Here is a 14,764-nt window from a genome sequence, read left to right on the forward strand (position 1 = left end):
TTTTATTTATTTTCAAGATTAACTTGGCCTACATTATCATTAAATAGGTTTCTAATAAAGATCATATCTGATTATTCATAAATATAAAAAATAAAAAAAAAACTTACAGACTTTTGTTATGCCTCTTATATTATCTAAAATAATCAAATGTAACATTATTTCAATTTATATAGCAATATCAAGATGATATTTGAAAGGAAGGCTAGTCCGAGGGGTTTTTTAAAAATGTGTTAGTGAAATTGGGACTTGAAAGAATTTACATATGTGCCTAAACAGATGGCCGGGATTGTGGGTTGGAAAAGAGGAGGCGGCGAAAAGGTGAGGGCCCGTTACGAGGTCGTTGCTTGTTCGTATGTATCTGGTTGCTCCTTTTCCGCATCGCCTTTTTTCCAGGATATACGCACAGATATAGATATGCACGTGTATCGTGGAATGGAATTTGTCCCAGACCATGGTCGGGAAATCGATGCAGGCCAACAGCCCAGGACAATGCGAGCACCCACACATCTACATGTACATGCAGGTCCTTGCAATTTGTGGTCCTGCGCAGTGTTTTCTGATATCCTTTTACATATATATATTATTTGTGTTTAAGGAAACAGGCGACGTTGCCGCGCTTCAGCTCTTAATTTCATTAACAGTTACAGAGCTCTGCTAAGTCAGCTGTTCGCCATGTGAAAGAGATGCAAGATACCAGATTCAAGGTCTACATTTCTGTATCCAAAGCACCCACAAACATATCGCATGTACCCCTATGTATGTATCTGTATATAGGATATATATATGTATATATATATATATATATATAGGATGTGTATCCAGAGGCAGGACACGAACATTACATGGTATACTACACGCTGGCAAACCTTTACCACCCACATTTTGGGGGCGGACTTCGTCACTAGCGTCGCTTTGCGTGTGTTTTTCAATTATGACGTGCAGGCACGTACGCCAGCAGAGACGGTAGGGGGTTGGGTCTGGGCACCCTAATTACACCCCAAACAATTCTACTAAATATGCCTTTTTAAAAACAACATATTTGGATAGTTCTAGTTTGATTGCCAATTAAACCCAAAAATTGATCTGAAAATGTTTAATGAATTTTCAATCTCTTAAATCATTTACAGTAAAATTTTGTAAGTTTTAATAGCTTAATTGCATTCTACTTAATTTAGATTAAAAAAAAACTTTTGATTTAGTTAACTTAATTGAATCTTGGAAGTAGGTTAGAAACAATTAAAAATAAAATACTTAACTAGATACTAAACAACAAAAAATGTTGTAAAATAACTAAAACTTGATTTTTTTAAATGCAAGTAAATTTATCGTTCCTTTAATGAAATAATTTTTTTTGTAATAAAATTTAAGCTTTACCATATTTTATTATTTTTTGTAACGGTTTTCTGGTACGAAATTGTATTATCGGTTATACCGGCTAGCGGTTTTAGTCTCTGCTACTTGTGCCTTAATACTGCAATTTGTCCAGATATTTAATTTAAGAAGTATAAAAAAAAAACAAACTAAATATTTATATATACGTGTAGTTAGAGTCAAACATATTTCGCGTATATTTTATCAGATAGATCGTGTGAGAGCAATTTTTTTATAAAATTGGATATACATTTTAAGTAGTAGGTGTTTTTTTAGATATAAATTAAATTGATTTAATAAAGTAGAACTTTTTTAAAATGTTATGGGTATATAATTTCGACTTTATATGAACAAATCTCATTACTTTGGTTTTAAATTTTCACGGTATATCAATTCAAACCAAATTTATTTGCAAAGGTTTGGATCAGCGGTATAATTCTACAAACGCCCCAATTTGTGGTTCAAGACCATGCTATAATACAATTTTTTGGTATTTCTTTAGTATATTTGGCATATTGAAGCGGATTTTTTAGTATGTTCTAGCAAGCCTCTCAGGTATATTCGCACGTTATCTCCAAGGTCACTCTGTCCGCGAGTTTTGTGGCGTCCGGTTGACTTTTCCGTTATTCGCTGCGTCGCTCGTTCTCCCGTTCGTTTTTGTATTTCCATTTCCTCCACGTTTTTGGCGTCGTACGTGTACGTGTCCCGCTCTCTCACCTCTCTCTCTCGCGCGCGCGGGCTCTCGCGCTTGTCAAGTGTGTGTTGTTGGTATGTGTGTGTGAGCAGCGCAGCGCAATAGAAAACATTAGTGAATTTTTTTCGGGTGAAGCGCGGTGAAAAATGCGTGCGCGCGTGTGTGTGCGTGTGCGAAAATCAATATGAAAACATGAATAACATAAGCTAAAGAAAACACAGCAACACAAAAGAAAAAGAAATAAAAAAAAAAGGAAGAATAAAACAGTAAGCCATTCCAGTGAGTGCACATACAGCACCAGCGATTTCCAGAGAGATCCCCCTCCCCCACACATCTAGGCAGAAATCCAGGTTCCAGTTTCCAGGATGTCGCTGCAAACGAAAAGGCAGCACTGCTACTTGTGCGACCTGCCCCGAATGCCGTGGGCGATGATCAATGACTTTTCAGAGGCAGTATGCCGCGGTTGCGTCAATTACGAGGGCGCCGATCGCATCGAGGCGGTGCTGGACGCCGCCCGCCAAATGAAGCGTCTCCATCCCGCCAGCAAACAGCAGCGTTCGCACGAGAACGGCGAAGTGGCCGCCGCCGCAGCCGTGGTGCTCCAGCAGCAGCAGCAGCAGCAACAACAACAACAACAGTTACAAGTGGGCCCGGTTCCGGGACCAGGACCGGGCTCCCATCGCGGCGGTGGTCCGCCCGGCGGTGGCGGTCCGGGCCCATCGGGTGCGGGCGGACCGGGGCCACTATCACTCGGCTCGGCCGTGGCCGCCGCAGCAGCTGCCGCCGCCCATCATCATCATCAGATGCCCTATCAAATGCCCGTGCCGCGCATCGGGCCGCCCCTGGACTATCCCGTTAAGCTGGAAGATGCTCCCGGCGGCGGTGTGCGTCCGGTGAGGATTTCACATATGACGCCCCACCACCTGCCGCCAAATGCAACGCGTGGCGTGGGCGGAGGCGGCCCTGGAGGGGGCGTGCCCACAGCCGGAAGCGGCCAAGGGAGCAATCTACCGCCCGCCCTGTCCGTCAATCTTAAGCGACCGCCCAGCGAGGACGTCGACGTGGATGTGGCCCAGCAGCAGCAGTCGTCGCACGGTCTCGCACCCGATGGCGGAGCAGCGCCCCTGTCTGGCGCCGGGGCTGGCGGTCCGCCCGGGGTCAAGCGCAGCGCCATGGACGATCCCACGGGCGGCGCCGGTAGACCGCCGTTGACCCGAGGCGAGTCCCTGCCCGCAGCGGTCAGTTATGTTCCCGAGCGGCAGCTGAGCGGGCTGAGGGATAAAAATCAGCCTGTCAGAGCGCCCAGCTTCGATGCATCGACCTTCAAAGCAGGTAAGCAATAAGGTCAAGCAATCTTGGCCATCAAAATACCCATTCAACGATCGTATAAGAAACTAACAAGCAAGAGAAAACTCTCGTTTAACAGTAGTAACTAGGGAGCAAAAACACTTTTAAAGGAATCCGAAAAATATCATGGCAAGGGCATTTTTAAAAACAGCTCTTCATTTAAATTTTCAATCAATATCTATTATCAATTGCAGTAGTCAGTAAAATCTTAAATGGGTTACAGATGTCGGTAAAAACTTTGGTTGTGATGATATGAATTTTAAAGTTAATATTGTAAGTTACCATCATTAAAGTTTACAATATCAAAGTCAATGAAAAATAGTATGGGATAATCCCCTATCAATAATAATGATGGATTTTCCCATCTGTTTTGGTTATCAAATTACCAGTGGAAACAAAAATAAAGTGATAGTAATGCTCAGTCTGAGGGAACTTTTAGTTAGCCCTACTCTGAAGGAACTATACTCAATCAGGTTGTTATCAAGTTACAGTAAACACTAGTCGAAGAGTCACTGAAAACAATCCAAGTCGACTACTACAAAAATCTTTTTCAAAGGAATGGATCAGTTCAGATTAGTGTAAATGAAAATAATAGTTTTCTAGGAATAGGAAAGGTGTTAGATACCAATAAGAACATTAGAAAGGCAAATTCTTGGGGTCTCGTTGTCTTGTAGAGTTTTTCTTTGAGTTGCAAAATTCCGTTAAAACCTGCGTATATAAAGTATTTAAACATGTGTAATTAAAGAGAATCATTTGTTTGTCTAAAAATGCTAACAAAATGATAGTGATAAGATTTACTGGTAATTTTTAGGCTTGCTGTGGGCTTTTAATTTTCCATTTTTTTTTTCCTAGAAAGGCTAAGAAATTTTTTAAATCGCCGCCATTAATTAGCTAGCGCCCACTGTATTTGTTTACCGTTTTGGGCGGCCAAGGGAGACAAAAAGCCTGCGATCGCGGTGGAGGAAGAGAGAGAGAGAGCTGTCTGTCCCGCTCTAGTTGTACGGTGAAGGGGGAGGGAGTGGGTGAAGGGGAGGCAGCTATACAGATAAGGCACAGGGCAGCCAAACTGGCACACATACAGATATTCAGGCCAGAGTGAAACGGCGTGATTGCCTGCTCCTTATCTCTCCTGGAAAGACGAAGAAGAAGCAGCAAGAATCTACTAGTGTAGAGTATTAGTGATAAGCGGGGTATTCCGATTAGATAACGTTTTTTCTTATCAGCGGGGTCTTATCTCTTCCCGATGCTGTGTGTTTGTGTGTGTATGTATGACACACACACAAAAATCCTAGAAACGCATTTTGCAACCCTTCGACAAAATAAGGGGCTGCCAACCCTTGCCATTAAAAGGCATGCGCACATGCCAATATATAGGGAAAATACATGTACTAAACGTATACATACATAGCTACGTGTTCGCTTACATGCACGTACGTAACCGTCGTAATGGCAAAAAAATAAATAAAAAAAGCACACACAAAAAAAGAGCCGCAAAATGTAATGAAAACAGAGACGTGCAAAAATCGTCGACGCTGACGTTGTAATGTTCTGGCTCGTCCTTTCTCCCTCTTTCTCACTGTTGCTCTCCTCTTTCCAAACTGGTTTCGTGTGTGCTTGTGTTTGAGTGCGGTGTGTTTTTTTCTTGGCTGCGCGCGCAAAACGTCATTAAACTTGTTTTGGTTTTCGCTGCTGCTTCTTCTGCTGTTTCTCCGCTACGCTATGCGATAACAAGTTGCACACACACACACACACACACACACCTACAAACGAACCAGGGTGTAGATAAATTTTGGTATACGAATTACGGAACGAACTGCAGTGACAGCAACAAAAAGAAAAAAAACACCCAAAACGAGATAAAAAAAAACTTTTTGCCCAAACCGATGCCGTCATCAAACAGTGGGGCCTATTCCACGAACTTTTAAAGAAAAAGTTAAAATCTTTGTGTTTGCATAACATTGTTCAGAATTTGTTTTTTTTTTAATTATTTAAAAATGTGAAAAATGGAAACAAACATACAAAGCTTGTTTTTGTAACTATAACGATCAGAACATTTACATTTATTGAAAAAAGGGCTATCGAAAATGAACACTATAGTTTAAAAACAAAATTCCAACGACTAGAGGTTTAGCTTTTCTTATTTTTTATGAACTTGTCAAAATAAACTCAATTTATGCACACATTTTGGAATTTGCCAATTAACACCCACTGTGCCAATTTCGCTTGTTGTTTTGTATTTACGTTACGCTTCTGTTTCTTCCTTCCTGTGTGTATTCGTTTCATTACCAAAAAAAAAAGTCCAATTGGGTATATACACATGTACATATGTATATATTGCGTTTGTGTATATACTAAAAATATAACAAACTTTTTCTCGGTGTACAGAGAAAAATTGTACAAATGTATGTATATGTATGAAATGGAACGGCAACGTGCGCGCGCCACCCCCTTGCCACCTACTCCCCTCTTTCGCCCACTTCACACCCCCTTTTTCGTTTCGTTTCATTCAGCTCTTCGTGTTGCCGGCTAAGTGTGTGTGTGTGTATCTAGTTCGTGTGTATGCATTGACTGACTGACCATTCCAATGCGTTCGCCAGGAATTTGTTCGTGTCTTTCCTTTGGCGGTAGGAAAGTAAAGCGTAAGGCGTGTAGCTGTAGCTTCAGCTGCAGCATCTCCATCCCTCTCCCTGTTTCATAATTAGACATTGCGTGCTCAGTGCAGCTGCAGTTGCAGCAAGTGCGAGCGAGATGGCTAGTTGGAGTGCATGGCCGCTGTTAACCGTTAAAACACGTGAAACAGTGTCGATTAGACACAGTAGCGGTCACAAAAATATATAATGATTTACAGCGAAGACAACATAACTTCAAGTTAGAGCTGCTAGATTTTCTTATATGAAATGTCTCCACACTTAGGAATTTTAAAAATGTACAAAAACTAATGCTCCGGGTTGTACCATTAATTTGAAATGGGTTAAGTAGAGAATTTTAAGCAATCAGCACGAATATGGTTTTAATTGGTGCATTCATTTTTAAAGTTATCCTGTTGCACAAGAAAATAATAGGGGAAAAAAAACCTCTACCTTACAGAACCTTAGCAGTGAGACCCTGTCAATGATGATCAAGAGGTTTTTTTTTAATGTGTTATTTTTGTGAAAAATTATCGAATCAAGTTTTTAATTAATAGTTAATTATTTATAAACAATTTAAATTTTACACAGTCCTTAAAATTGGAATTGCTTATGTATGCAGCTTATTACTGTGATATCCATCAAATTTCTATCAAAAGAGTACATTAATTTATGTATTCTTTTGACAAAATAACTTACCTTCGTAAGGGTAATTAAAGCTTAGCTTACATTTTTTATTTGCCATTTTGGGAGAGTGTCAATAAGGCTTGCTCTTGGTGAGTGTGGTGATAAGCGATTAATTTATCGGCGTAGATTGCGCCATCAACCATATCTTATCATATCACAAACCCGACCATGTGGTTAGTTGATAAGGCAAACAACTGCTCGATAAGGAGTTAAGCCCCAAAACATGCGACCCACAGAGCAAATATAAGGAAAGAGTAGCGTCCTAAGTATTGTCGGTAAAGGCCAGATATGATATGCAATCGCCGGTTTTTTTTTACTGATCGATTATTGATGGATAGGTGCCGGCATCGTATTTACTTTACTTATCAACAGCTTGGGGGAATTTATTCCCATTTGATGATAATAAATTTGTTTTTTTTTTTTTTTTATTAAGTTTAGTTTTTTACTGTTAAGGCTATATTGTAGAGAACGTATTCAAAAACGACGATGAAACAATGTTTTTCTAAGTAAAACCATAACTTTGTGAAATAAGCATGCAATCGTAATCTTTATTAAGAGTTGATCTTGACATACATAGTTACAAAAACCATAATCTTCCCTTCTATATTTAATGGATATTATATGTATTTCTATGAACTGATCATTATATTTTTATATATTTAATTGTTTAGTTTTCTTTTGGACAGTGTGAAAAGTCGTTCAGTTTCTTGATCTTTTCAGTAAGATCATCCTGATTTTTATGACTGTTGATAAGCTCTTTTTTCCGCCCCCCTTCTCCCTTCTATCTCCAAGAACGCCGCCGACTTGGAGATAAGAAAAAATAACCTAGACGGATTCCGGGGGCAAGATCGAGTACAGGGTACACATAACACCGCTTCGTTTCCATTTAAAAATTCAGTTTTCACTTCAGTTTTTCCACTTTCGTTTGCTCTCTTGGCCGCTCTTTTTATACTTTATACACACAGCTGTTTTGTTTATCTTATCTAATTGTTAAGTGGACTGGTCGACGATGCCGTCCACCGGGGTCTTCAGCCTATCTTATCAACCAGGGCCAACTGACTATTTGACTGATAGCGCCTCGTTGTACCGGGTCGCTTTATTTTTTTCGTCGGTCGATTTATTTAAGTGGGCCCTGCACATTTGTTTATTTTTCATTAGATCTTCTGCTTTTTGTTAAAGTTGTCTACATTAAATCAACACAAATAGACGAGTGCTGGGTTTTCTCTTGGGCCTTTGAAGATGTGCTTGTGCGGAAACCAATCGCTGATCGCTGATTGGATCCACTTAAAAGTATACCCACATGTAGCAATCTTCCATATTATCGTATCGCTAAATAAACTCACATATATCATTGCCCATGATGATGACTATGCTTTTCACATTGCAGATCATATTTAAATTGTAGTAAAAGGTAATGTAATAGTCTGTTTTCGAATATCATTTTCAAAAAAAGATGCAGTTTGAATTTTTTTTTTTTTAAATCTATTATAATCTCTTGCCGTGCATTTAAATTTGGTTACTTCTAAAAAAAAAGCATGCCAGGAAATGTGAATAATGTTAGCATGTTTTGTCCATTTATATAATTTTAAATACCATAACAATTTGTTATTACTTACTTTTGTTGAATTAATTAGGATATTAATCGAAAAAGATTGATTATTTAATGTAAAGCTTATTACTTATTGTCACTATAAGGCATACATATGTTTTCATAATTTGAAGAAAAATTATGCCTAGATTAGGTACACATAACATTGATTTATTATTTGTTACCTATTGGTTTATTTAGAATGTGTAGTCTTATTAAATAAGGTGAATTACTTATCATTTAAGAGTGTGCCATTAACAAAGCTTTGATAAGCAATAAAAACTTATTTTAAATTATTGAATAAACATTTTTTTAATATCTCTCTCTTTAAATTTGTCAGTTTTTTTTTTTATCAAAACCAAACCAATTTTTTTTAAGTAAATAAAATATATAATCGAACAGAAAATTCAATATTTGTTGAAATGAGTGGACTGGAAATAAACGAAACGACTAATTTGAATACCGCATAAATTCCTCCGTTTCTGTTCTCGATAAGCTCGCCAAACATTCCTGTTCCAAGGGATCTCATATCAATACCCGGAAAAATAGTTTTATAGAGTTGCGAAAAATGGAGGATGCGAGGGAGTGACCCCTCCTATTGGGTGTGGTGCGATTTGTTTTCATTCATTCGAAGGCGAAATAGTTTCTATCCCACATGTAAACACACCATACACAATATGGTTTCTTTTTTTTTCAAATACAACAATGTATAAATATTTATTGTTTGTACTCCTTGCCCCGGCTCTCCAGCTCATGACTTGAAATAAATTGTCAAATGATTCATTCTAGCAAAGTAGTGCGAAAAAAAAAAACGTGGAATATCGATAAATATTCCATACCCAGGCAAAATGTGCTGAACGGAAAACGTAAACTAATCTATAAATAGTTTTATACTCGATTTTAAGAACGGAGATCGCGCAAATTTGTTTGTTTTCGGCTCCCAATGTATGAAAAACAAATAAACACTGGGGCTGGACCTACATACATACATATATATGTATGCATAGTACACTATGGCACTACGTGTGTGTATGTACATATATGTATGCGTTAATAAAAAGTCGTTTCATAAATAGATTGCAACGAAGTTGCAGTCAAGTGATTTTCGAATGCAGTAAACTGAAATTGTTTACATTGGAATTGGAATGCTCCATGAAAATACACATGAGTATTGCTGAAATTGTTTATGATCTAGTACGCAATCTGATATTTAAGTGGGTAATTCGCTTAGTATTTGTTAGCCAAACTACTAAAACTTAAACCTTACATTTTAAAAACATGAAAGGAAATAGGTATTGCTAAAGTAAATGTTCTTTAAGACCGTATATGTTTAAAAAGATATAATAATTTTTTCTGATTTTAATAAAATTAAAAGCGTAATTCGGATTTCTTTCCTCTTTTGTTTGCATTTGACCCACTGTGCGCCACACTTGCAACTGTATGTGGAAGGCTTGCTATTTCGCTCTGACGCTTGCTGTCTCCGCATTCTTCTCAATGGGCCACGCACATGCAACTGTGCAACAGCAGCGGTGCAAAATGGCTAGGGGAAAAGAGCAAGAGGGCTTTTGGCATTTATTGCTGTTGTTCTTAAACTCTTGCATGCAAAATATAAACAAATGCTATAAATACACACGCACACGTACTTCTTTATGTACGTGTTGGGGCCACACAACATGCACGACGTCTTCTCTCCTCTACCTTTCGCCTCCTTTTTCTTCGCCTCCTTATTTGACTTCTTTTGCGATTTTTTCTTACTTTTCTTTTTTTTTGCCAATTTAGCCAGCATAAGCAATTTAGCAAAAGCAAAACCAACAATAAGAAGAAGCAACAGTTTATCAAATAAATAAACATAACAGCACACTGGTAAATGTGTGAGCTTAATTTCGTATGCAGCCCACTGTGCGCCGCCGGCAAAGTGACAAGCGTCGACATTTGAGCAATGTGCCGTGGCCCATGGGGCATACAAATTAAATACGTTTTTCTTCCATTCGCTTGTTGAACCATCTTCTGCCGCTTTTTTGTTTTATTTTCAATATCAAGCAGCTACGCGTGCGCGTGCACTGCATACGAAACCCACAAAATTCAAATTTAATGCCAACAAGTTAACATCGATATAACAGCGCCATAACAGAGAGCAAATATGTATATGAAACAAAAAGCACACGAATAAGGAGAGGAAGAAGCAGAACAGTCAAAACAAATAGCTTTATGTATGTCGTGTGTGCGTGTCTGGTGTACATACACATTATTGCATGGTGGCATGCAAGTAAAAAAAAAATAACAAAACGAAATGGAGAAAACCGGCCTGCATCTTCTCTCACCCTCTCCCTCTCGTGTGACGTATGCGCAGAACTAGTTTCGTTCCATTCTCATTCATTTCGTTTCGCTTCTGGCACATTGCCAAATAAGAAGCAGAATAGACGAAGAATCGGTGAAACAAGAGCAACAAAACAAAAGAGAAAAAAAAAAACAGCTGTGTGAGCTGCACAGTGGAACAAGAATGACACGCAATCGAATCGTGCCTCTGTGACGTCACAATCAATGGCTAGACAGCCGGTGAATGAAACTTGTTGTTGTTGAGCCGGCGTTGCCAAGTAATATGTCTATGTAAAAATGTACATAAATATACATAGGTATATACATACGTGTTAATATACTCACACAACAAAAATTATAGAAACATGTTTCGTGCCAAGTTCTAAAATTACACAGCCTTAAACACAACAACAAAATAACAAGACAGCAAATATACACAGCCCCAAAAGCAACAACAATTTTATTTGCAATGAACGAAAAAGAAGAAGCATATGATTAATTTTTTGTTTGGTTCAGTCGCATTAAAAATCGAAAGCAAAACTTGAATGAAAACCGTTTGTTCTTCGCCCAATTCTGCAAAAATATGTACAAATGTGCCACACAGTTGCGTTCAAGAAATAGCACTGTGTGATAGCAATTGAAATTGATATAAAAATTATAATATAAACAATACCATAAAATTAAAGCAACCTGTAGTCATTATAAAAAAACATCCTAAAATTTCAATTGGTCTAAAAAAAAAAAATCGTCTATGTCAATGTTAATTGGATATAATTTGGTATGAGTAAAATGTTGGTTAAATTATAGGATGTCTCTAGTTAATTTATTTACCTTGACTGTTTGGAAACGTTGTTAGTGGGTGTGTCGGCATACGTTTACGTTGTGGGGCCAAGGCCCTTCGTACATTGCACTTGACTCGAGAGAAATTTAGTTGTTTTAAACCGTTTTTTTCAGATTAAATCCTATTTTAAGAGAAAACGGGACTTAAAGATTTTATTAAACATTTTAAGCGAATAATTACCTTTAAATTTATATTGAACATGTGATTATTATTATTATATCAAGCTGTTTTTTTTCCAATGCATTCAATCCGATTGCTAATCTGATTCCAAACCATCTTCCCATTGCAGAGCACATGTCCCCGGCCAGTCGACGCAATGGATCGAGTCCGCCCTCGGGACCGCTGCCACCGCGCAGCGTACACTCGCCGAACAGTTCGGGTTAGTTTTTTTTATCTACACTTTCGGTTGAGGTTTGAATTTCGAATTCGAACATAAAATACACAAAAATTAAATAGTTTTACAAAACATATTTTAAATATGAAAAATTTTATTATCCATTAGCGAAATGGAATAATTAATCATTCGTCAAAATAATTATAATCAATAATTCTTTTTCAAGTTGCAAAATGGCTTAATGAAGATACAGCTTGAGACCAACGTTTTGTTAACTGCGAGAACAAGAAAACGCACAAAACCATATAATATTGTTTAGAAAGCTTTTGTAGTTTTACTTGATAACATAGTTTTATAGAGCTAAAATACTTTAAAAATATTGGTATTGGGCATTACCTTAAATTATTAATTTTAGAGCTCTGAGATGTGAGTGACTTTTCTATAGCTTTGGACTTTTTGTGTAATTTTTTAGTGGCGCTAAGTTAATTTAGTAAAAAGTATTATTTTATTTGTTTGTACTTCTCACTAACAAAATCAAATTCGTTGGCAATCCTTGCAGGTTCCTCGTCGGGACGTCGTTCATCGGGGTCTCGGCACGTGTCCAGCACCACCGTCACCAGCTCCGAGGTGGGCGGCTCGAATCCGGGCCAGGCGGTGGTGGCCGGCGGCCTTGGAGGTGGAGGGCCTGGCGGAGCCACTGCCGCCGGTGGACCCCTTGGCGGCCCCAGCGGCAACGGCGGTCAGCTGAGTTGCACCAGCGGCGGACCGGGCGGCAATGCCGGCTCCGGAAGCGGAGGCAATGGAGCCATAGGTCCCGCCTCGATGGCGCCAAATTCGGTGGCCGGCGATGGAAGTCCGGCCGGCGGTAGCGGTCCATCCGGCAGCAATGGCAGCGGCGGAGCCGTGAATCCCGGTCCCGGGAGTAGCGGTAGTCAGGGCGGCGTCGGTACACCTTTGGCCAGCGGCGGTGGCGGTTCGGCGGGCGGCGGTGGCGGTCTCAGCGGAGCTCCGGGCAGCAGTGCCGCCTCAAATTCAGCAGCGGCAGCGGCGGCGGCGGCCGCCCAGAATGCCACGCTCAAGTGCACCCTGTGCCAGGAGCGATTGGAGGACACGCACTTCGTGCAATGCCCCTCGGTGAACCACCACAAGTTCTGCTTCCCCTGCAGCCGCGAGAGCATCAAACGGCAGAATGTGAGTGCACATTGAAGCTATTTCTACCACAACATATTTACCATCATCAAATTCCACAAATTTTTTTTTTTTTGTATAAGTTTGTTCAGTAAAAATTATATACTACTAACCTTTTGAAGATGAGTTGAGTTTAAGCTAGTTTAAACTTCAAATAAACCCTTAAATATCATTATAAATTATTCGTTAAGCTAACGAATTTATAATTAATATTTGAAATAATCTTTTAAACATTTAATTCAAAGCGATCTTTAAAACTTTAAAAATAATTATAGAACTGTTAAATAAACTTTGTTTTTTAAAACTTAAGAGTATGAAGAATATCCACATAGAACAACTAACAAAAATAATCCGAATATTCTTAGACAAACTGGAAAAATGTGTTGTATTGAACTTGTTAAATTTTATTGTGAATCTTTTATTAATAACAAACTTTTTCGTTTTATCGACAGGGTCTCGGCAACGAGGTGTACTGTCCCAGCGGCGATCGCTGTCCGCTGGCCAACTCGGTGATACCGTGGGCCTTCATGCAGGGCGAGATCACCACCATCCTGGGCGAGGAGGTTAAGGTGAAGAAGGAGCGCGAGTCTTAATGTCCATTTTACTGTAAGAAGCTGCGCAGGGCTTTGGAGCACTTTTGAGATGTGAGATGTGAGATGTGAACACCCTACTTCCCCCCTGGATAATATCTCGCGTCCAACCCTCTCGACACTCTCTGTTGGATCACTGGTTTAAGATTTGGGGGATTTAAAGGAGCAACTGACATTTTTTTGGCCACGGCGGCGGCGGCGGCATCTCAGCAGCAGTAGCAGACATAAATATAATGCTCTGTCTTTGTCCATGACGACCGACCAAACAACAGCAACAACACAACACAACAGCAACAACAACAACAACAACAACAACAGCAACAACAACAACAACAACAGCAACAGCAAAAGCAAAACCACAATTTTGTAGGCGTAAGCAAAAATATGAAACCACTTAAATGAAAATGCAATTTGTTACCAGCAAAAACAAAACGAGATGTTAGGGAGAAAAAAGAAAAAAAAAAAGAAAAGAAAAACACCAAAACGCTCGCAAATGAGAAAAACTAATGTAAAAACGAAAGCGTTGGAACACATTTTTGTAGCATACTTGTGGGCGGATGTTGAAAAAAACTTGTCCAAAACAAAAATGCATACGTAGCCCAAGTGAGAAAGGATTACCGAACCGAAAAAAAAAATAAGGGAGAAACTTGAAATATTTCTGGATTACAAAACAGATAAATTAAAATCAACCTACTTGTAGCAGAAGCAAGCGGCAAATCACAAATAAAGTAATATACACTTGCTGGCATTAGATTTAAAATCCTTTTTTTTTAATACGAGTATACATAAAACCTATATATTATACGATAACTATAGATTCTGTTATGTAGGCGAGCGATTTAATTGTTAAGTTACATTTAGTTTGTACTAATTAATTAATTTATTTCTATGAATGTTGCCTAATTTACAATCTACTTTTTACCCTCTTTTCCCTCACACTTTGACGTTTTTTTTTTAATATACTTATTATTTTTATTTTTATAAATACCTTCTTTTTTTTTTTGTAAGTTTAACTAATTTAAAACAAAACACAATGGAAAAAACGAATGGAAAAGTAAGAGAGAAAAACAGTTATTATGCTAAAGAAATGTACATACGTATGCATACCACATAATCGGAATATAAATATATACATATATTTAATAATATAGAAATATATTTGATGTTGAACACAAAATTGG

The 14,764-nt window shown here is 38.6% G+C and overlaps 2 protein-coding genes across 2 annotated transcripts in view; both read left to right on the plus strand.

The window, feature by feature from the left end:
- Positions 1-14,764, plus strand: part of LOC128264553 (uncharacterized) — a 230,872-nt gene that overhangs the window by 198,239 nt on the left and 17,869 nt on the right.
- LOC128264565 (probable E3 ubiquitin-protein ligase IRF2BPL) lies at positions 1,944-14,086 on the plus strand. The gene is made up of 4 exons (XM_053000119.1): positions 1,944-3,397; positions 11,761-11,850; positions 12,365-12,996; positions 13,446-14,086. Exons 1-4 carry the CDS (start codon positions 2,431-2,433, stop codon positions 13,584-13,586), a joined length of 1,830 nt encoding a protein of 609 aa, XP_052856079.1. The 5' UTR covers positions 1,944-2,430; the 3' UTR covers positions 13,587-14,086.

This window comes from Drosophila gunungcola, unplaced genomic scaffold (genome assembly GCF_025200985.1).
Source record: "Drosophila gunungcola strain Sukarami unplaced genomic scaffold, Dgunungcola_SK_2 000074F, whole genome shotgun sequence".
Taxonomy (NCBI): Eukaryota; Metazoa; Arthropoda; class Insecta; order Diptera; family Drosophilidae; genus Drosophila; species Drosophila gunungcola.

Coding starts and splice junctions, on each gene's coding strand:
- LOC128264565 (XM_053000119.1), top strand. CDS start 2,431: ATGTCGCTGCAAACGAAAAGGCAGCACTGCTACTTGTGCGACCTGCCC. Junction 11,851..12,364: donor ACACTCGCCGAACAGTTCGG/GTTAGTTTTTTT, acceptor CAATCCTTGCAG/GTTCCTCGTCGGGACGTCGT. Junction 12,997..13,445: donor AGAGCATCAAACGGCAGAAT/GTGAGTGCACAT, acceptor TTTTATCGACAG/GGTCTCGGCAACGAGGTGTA.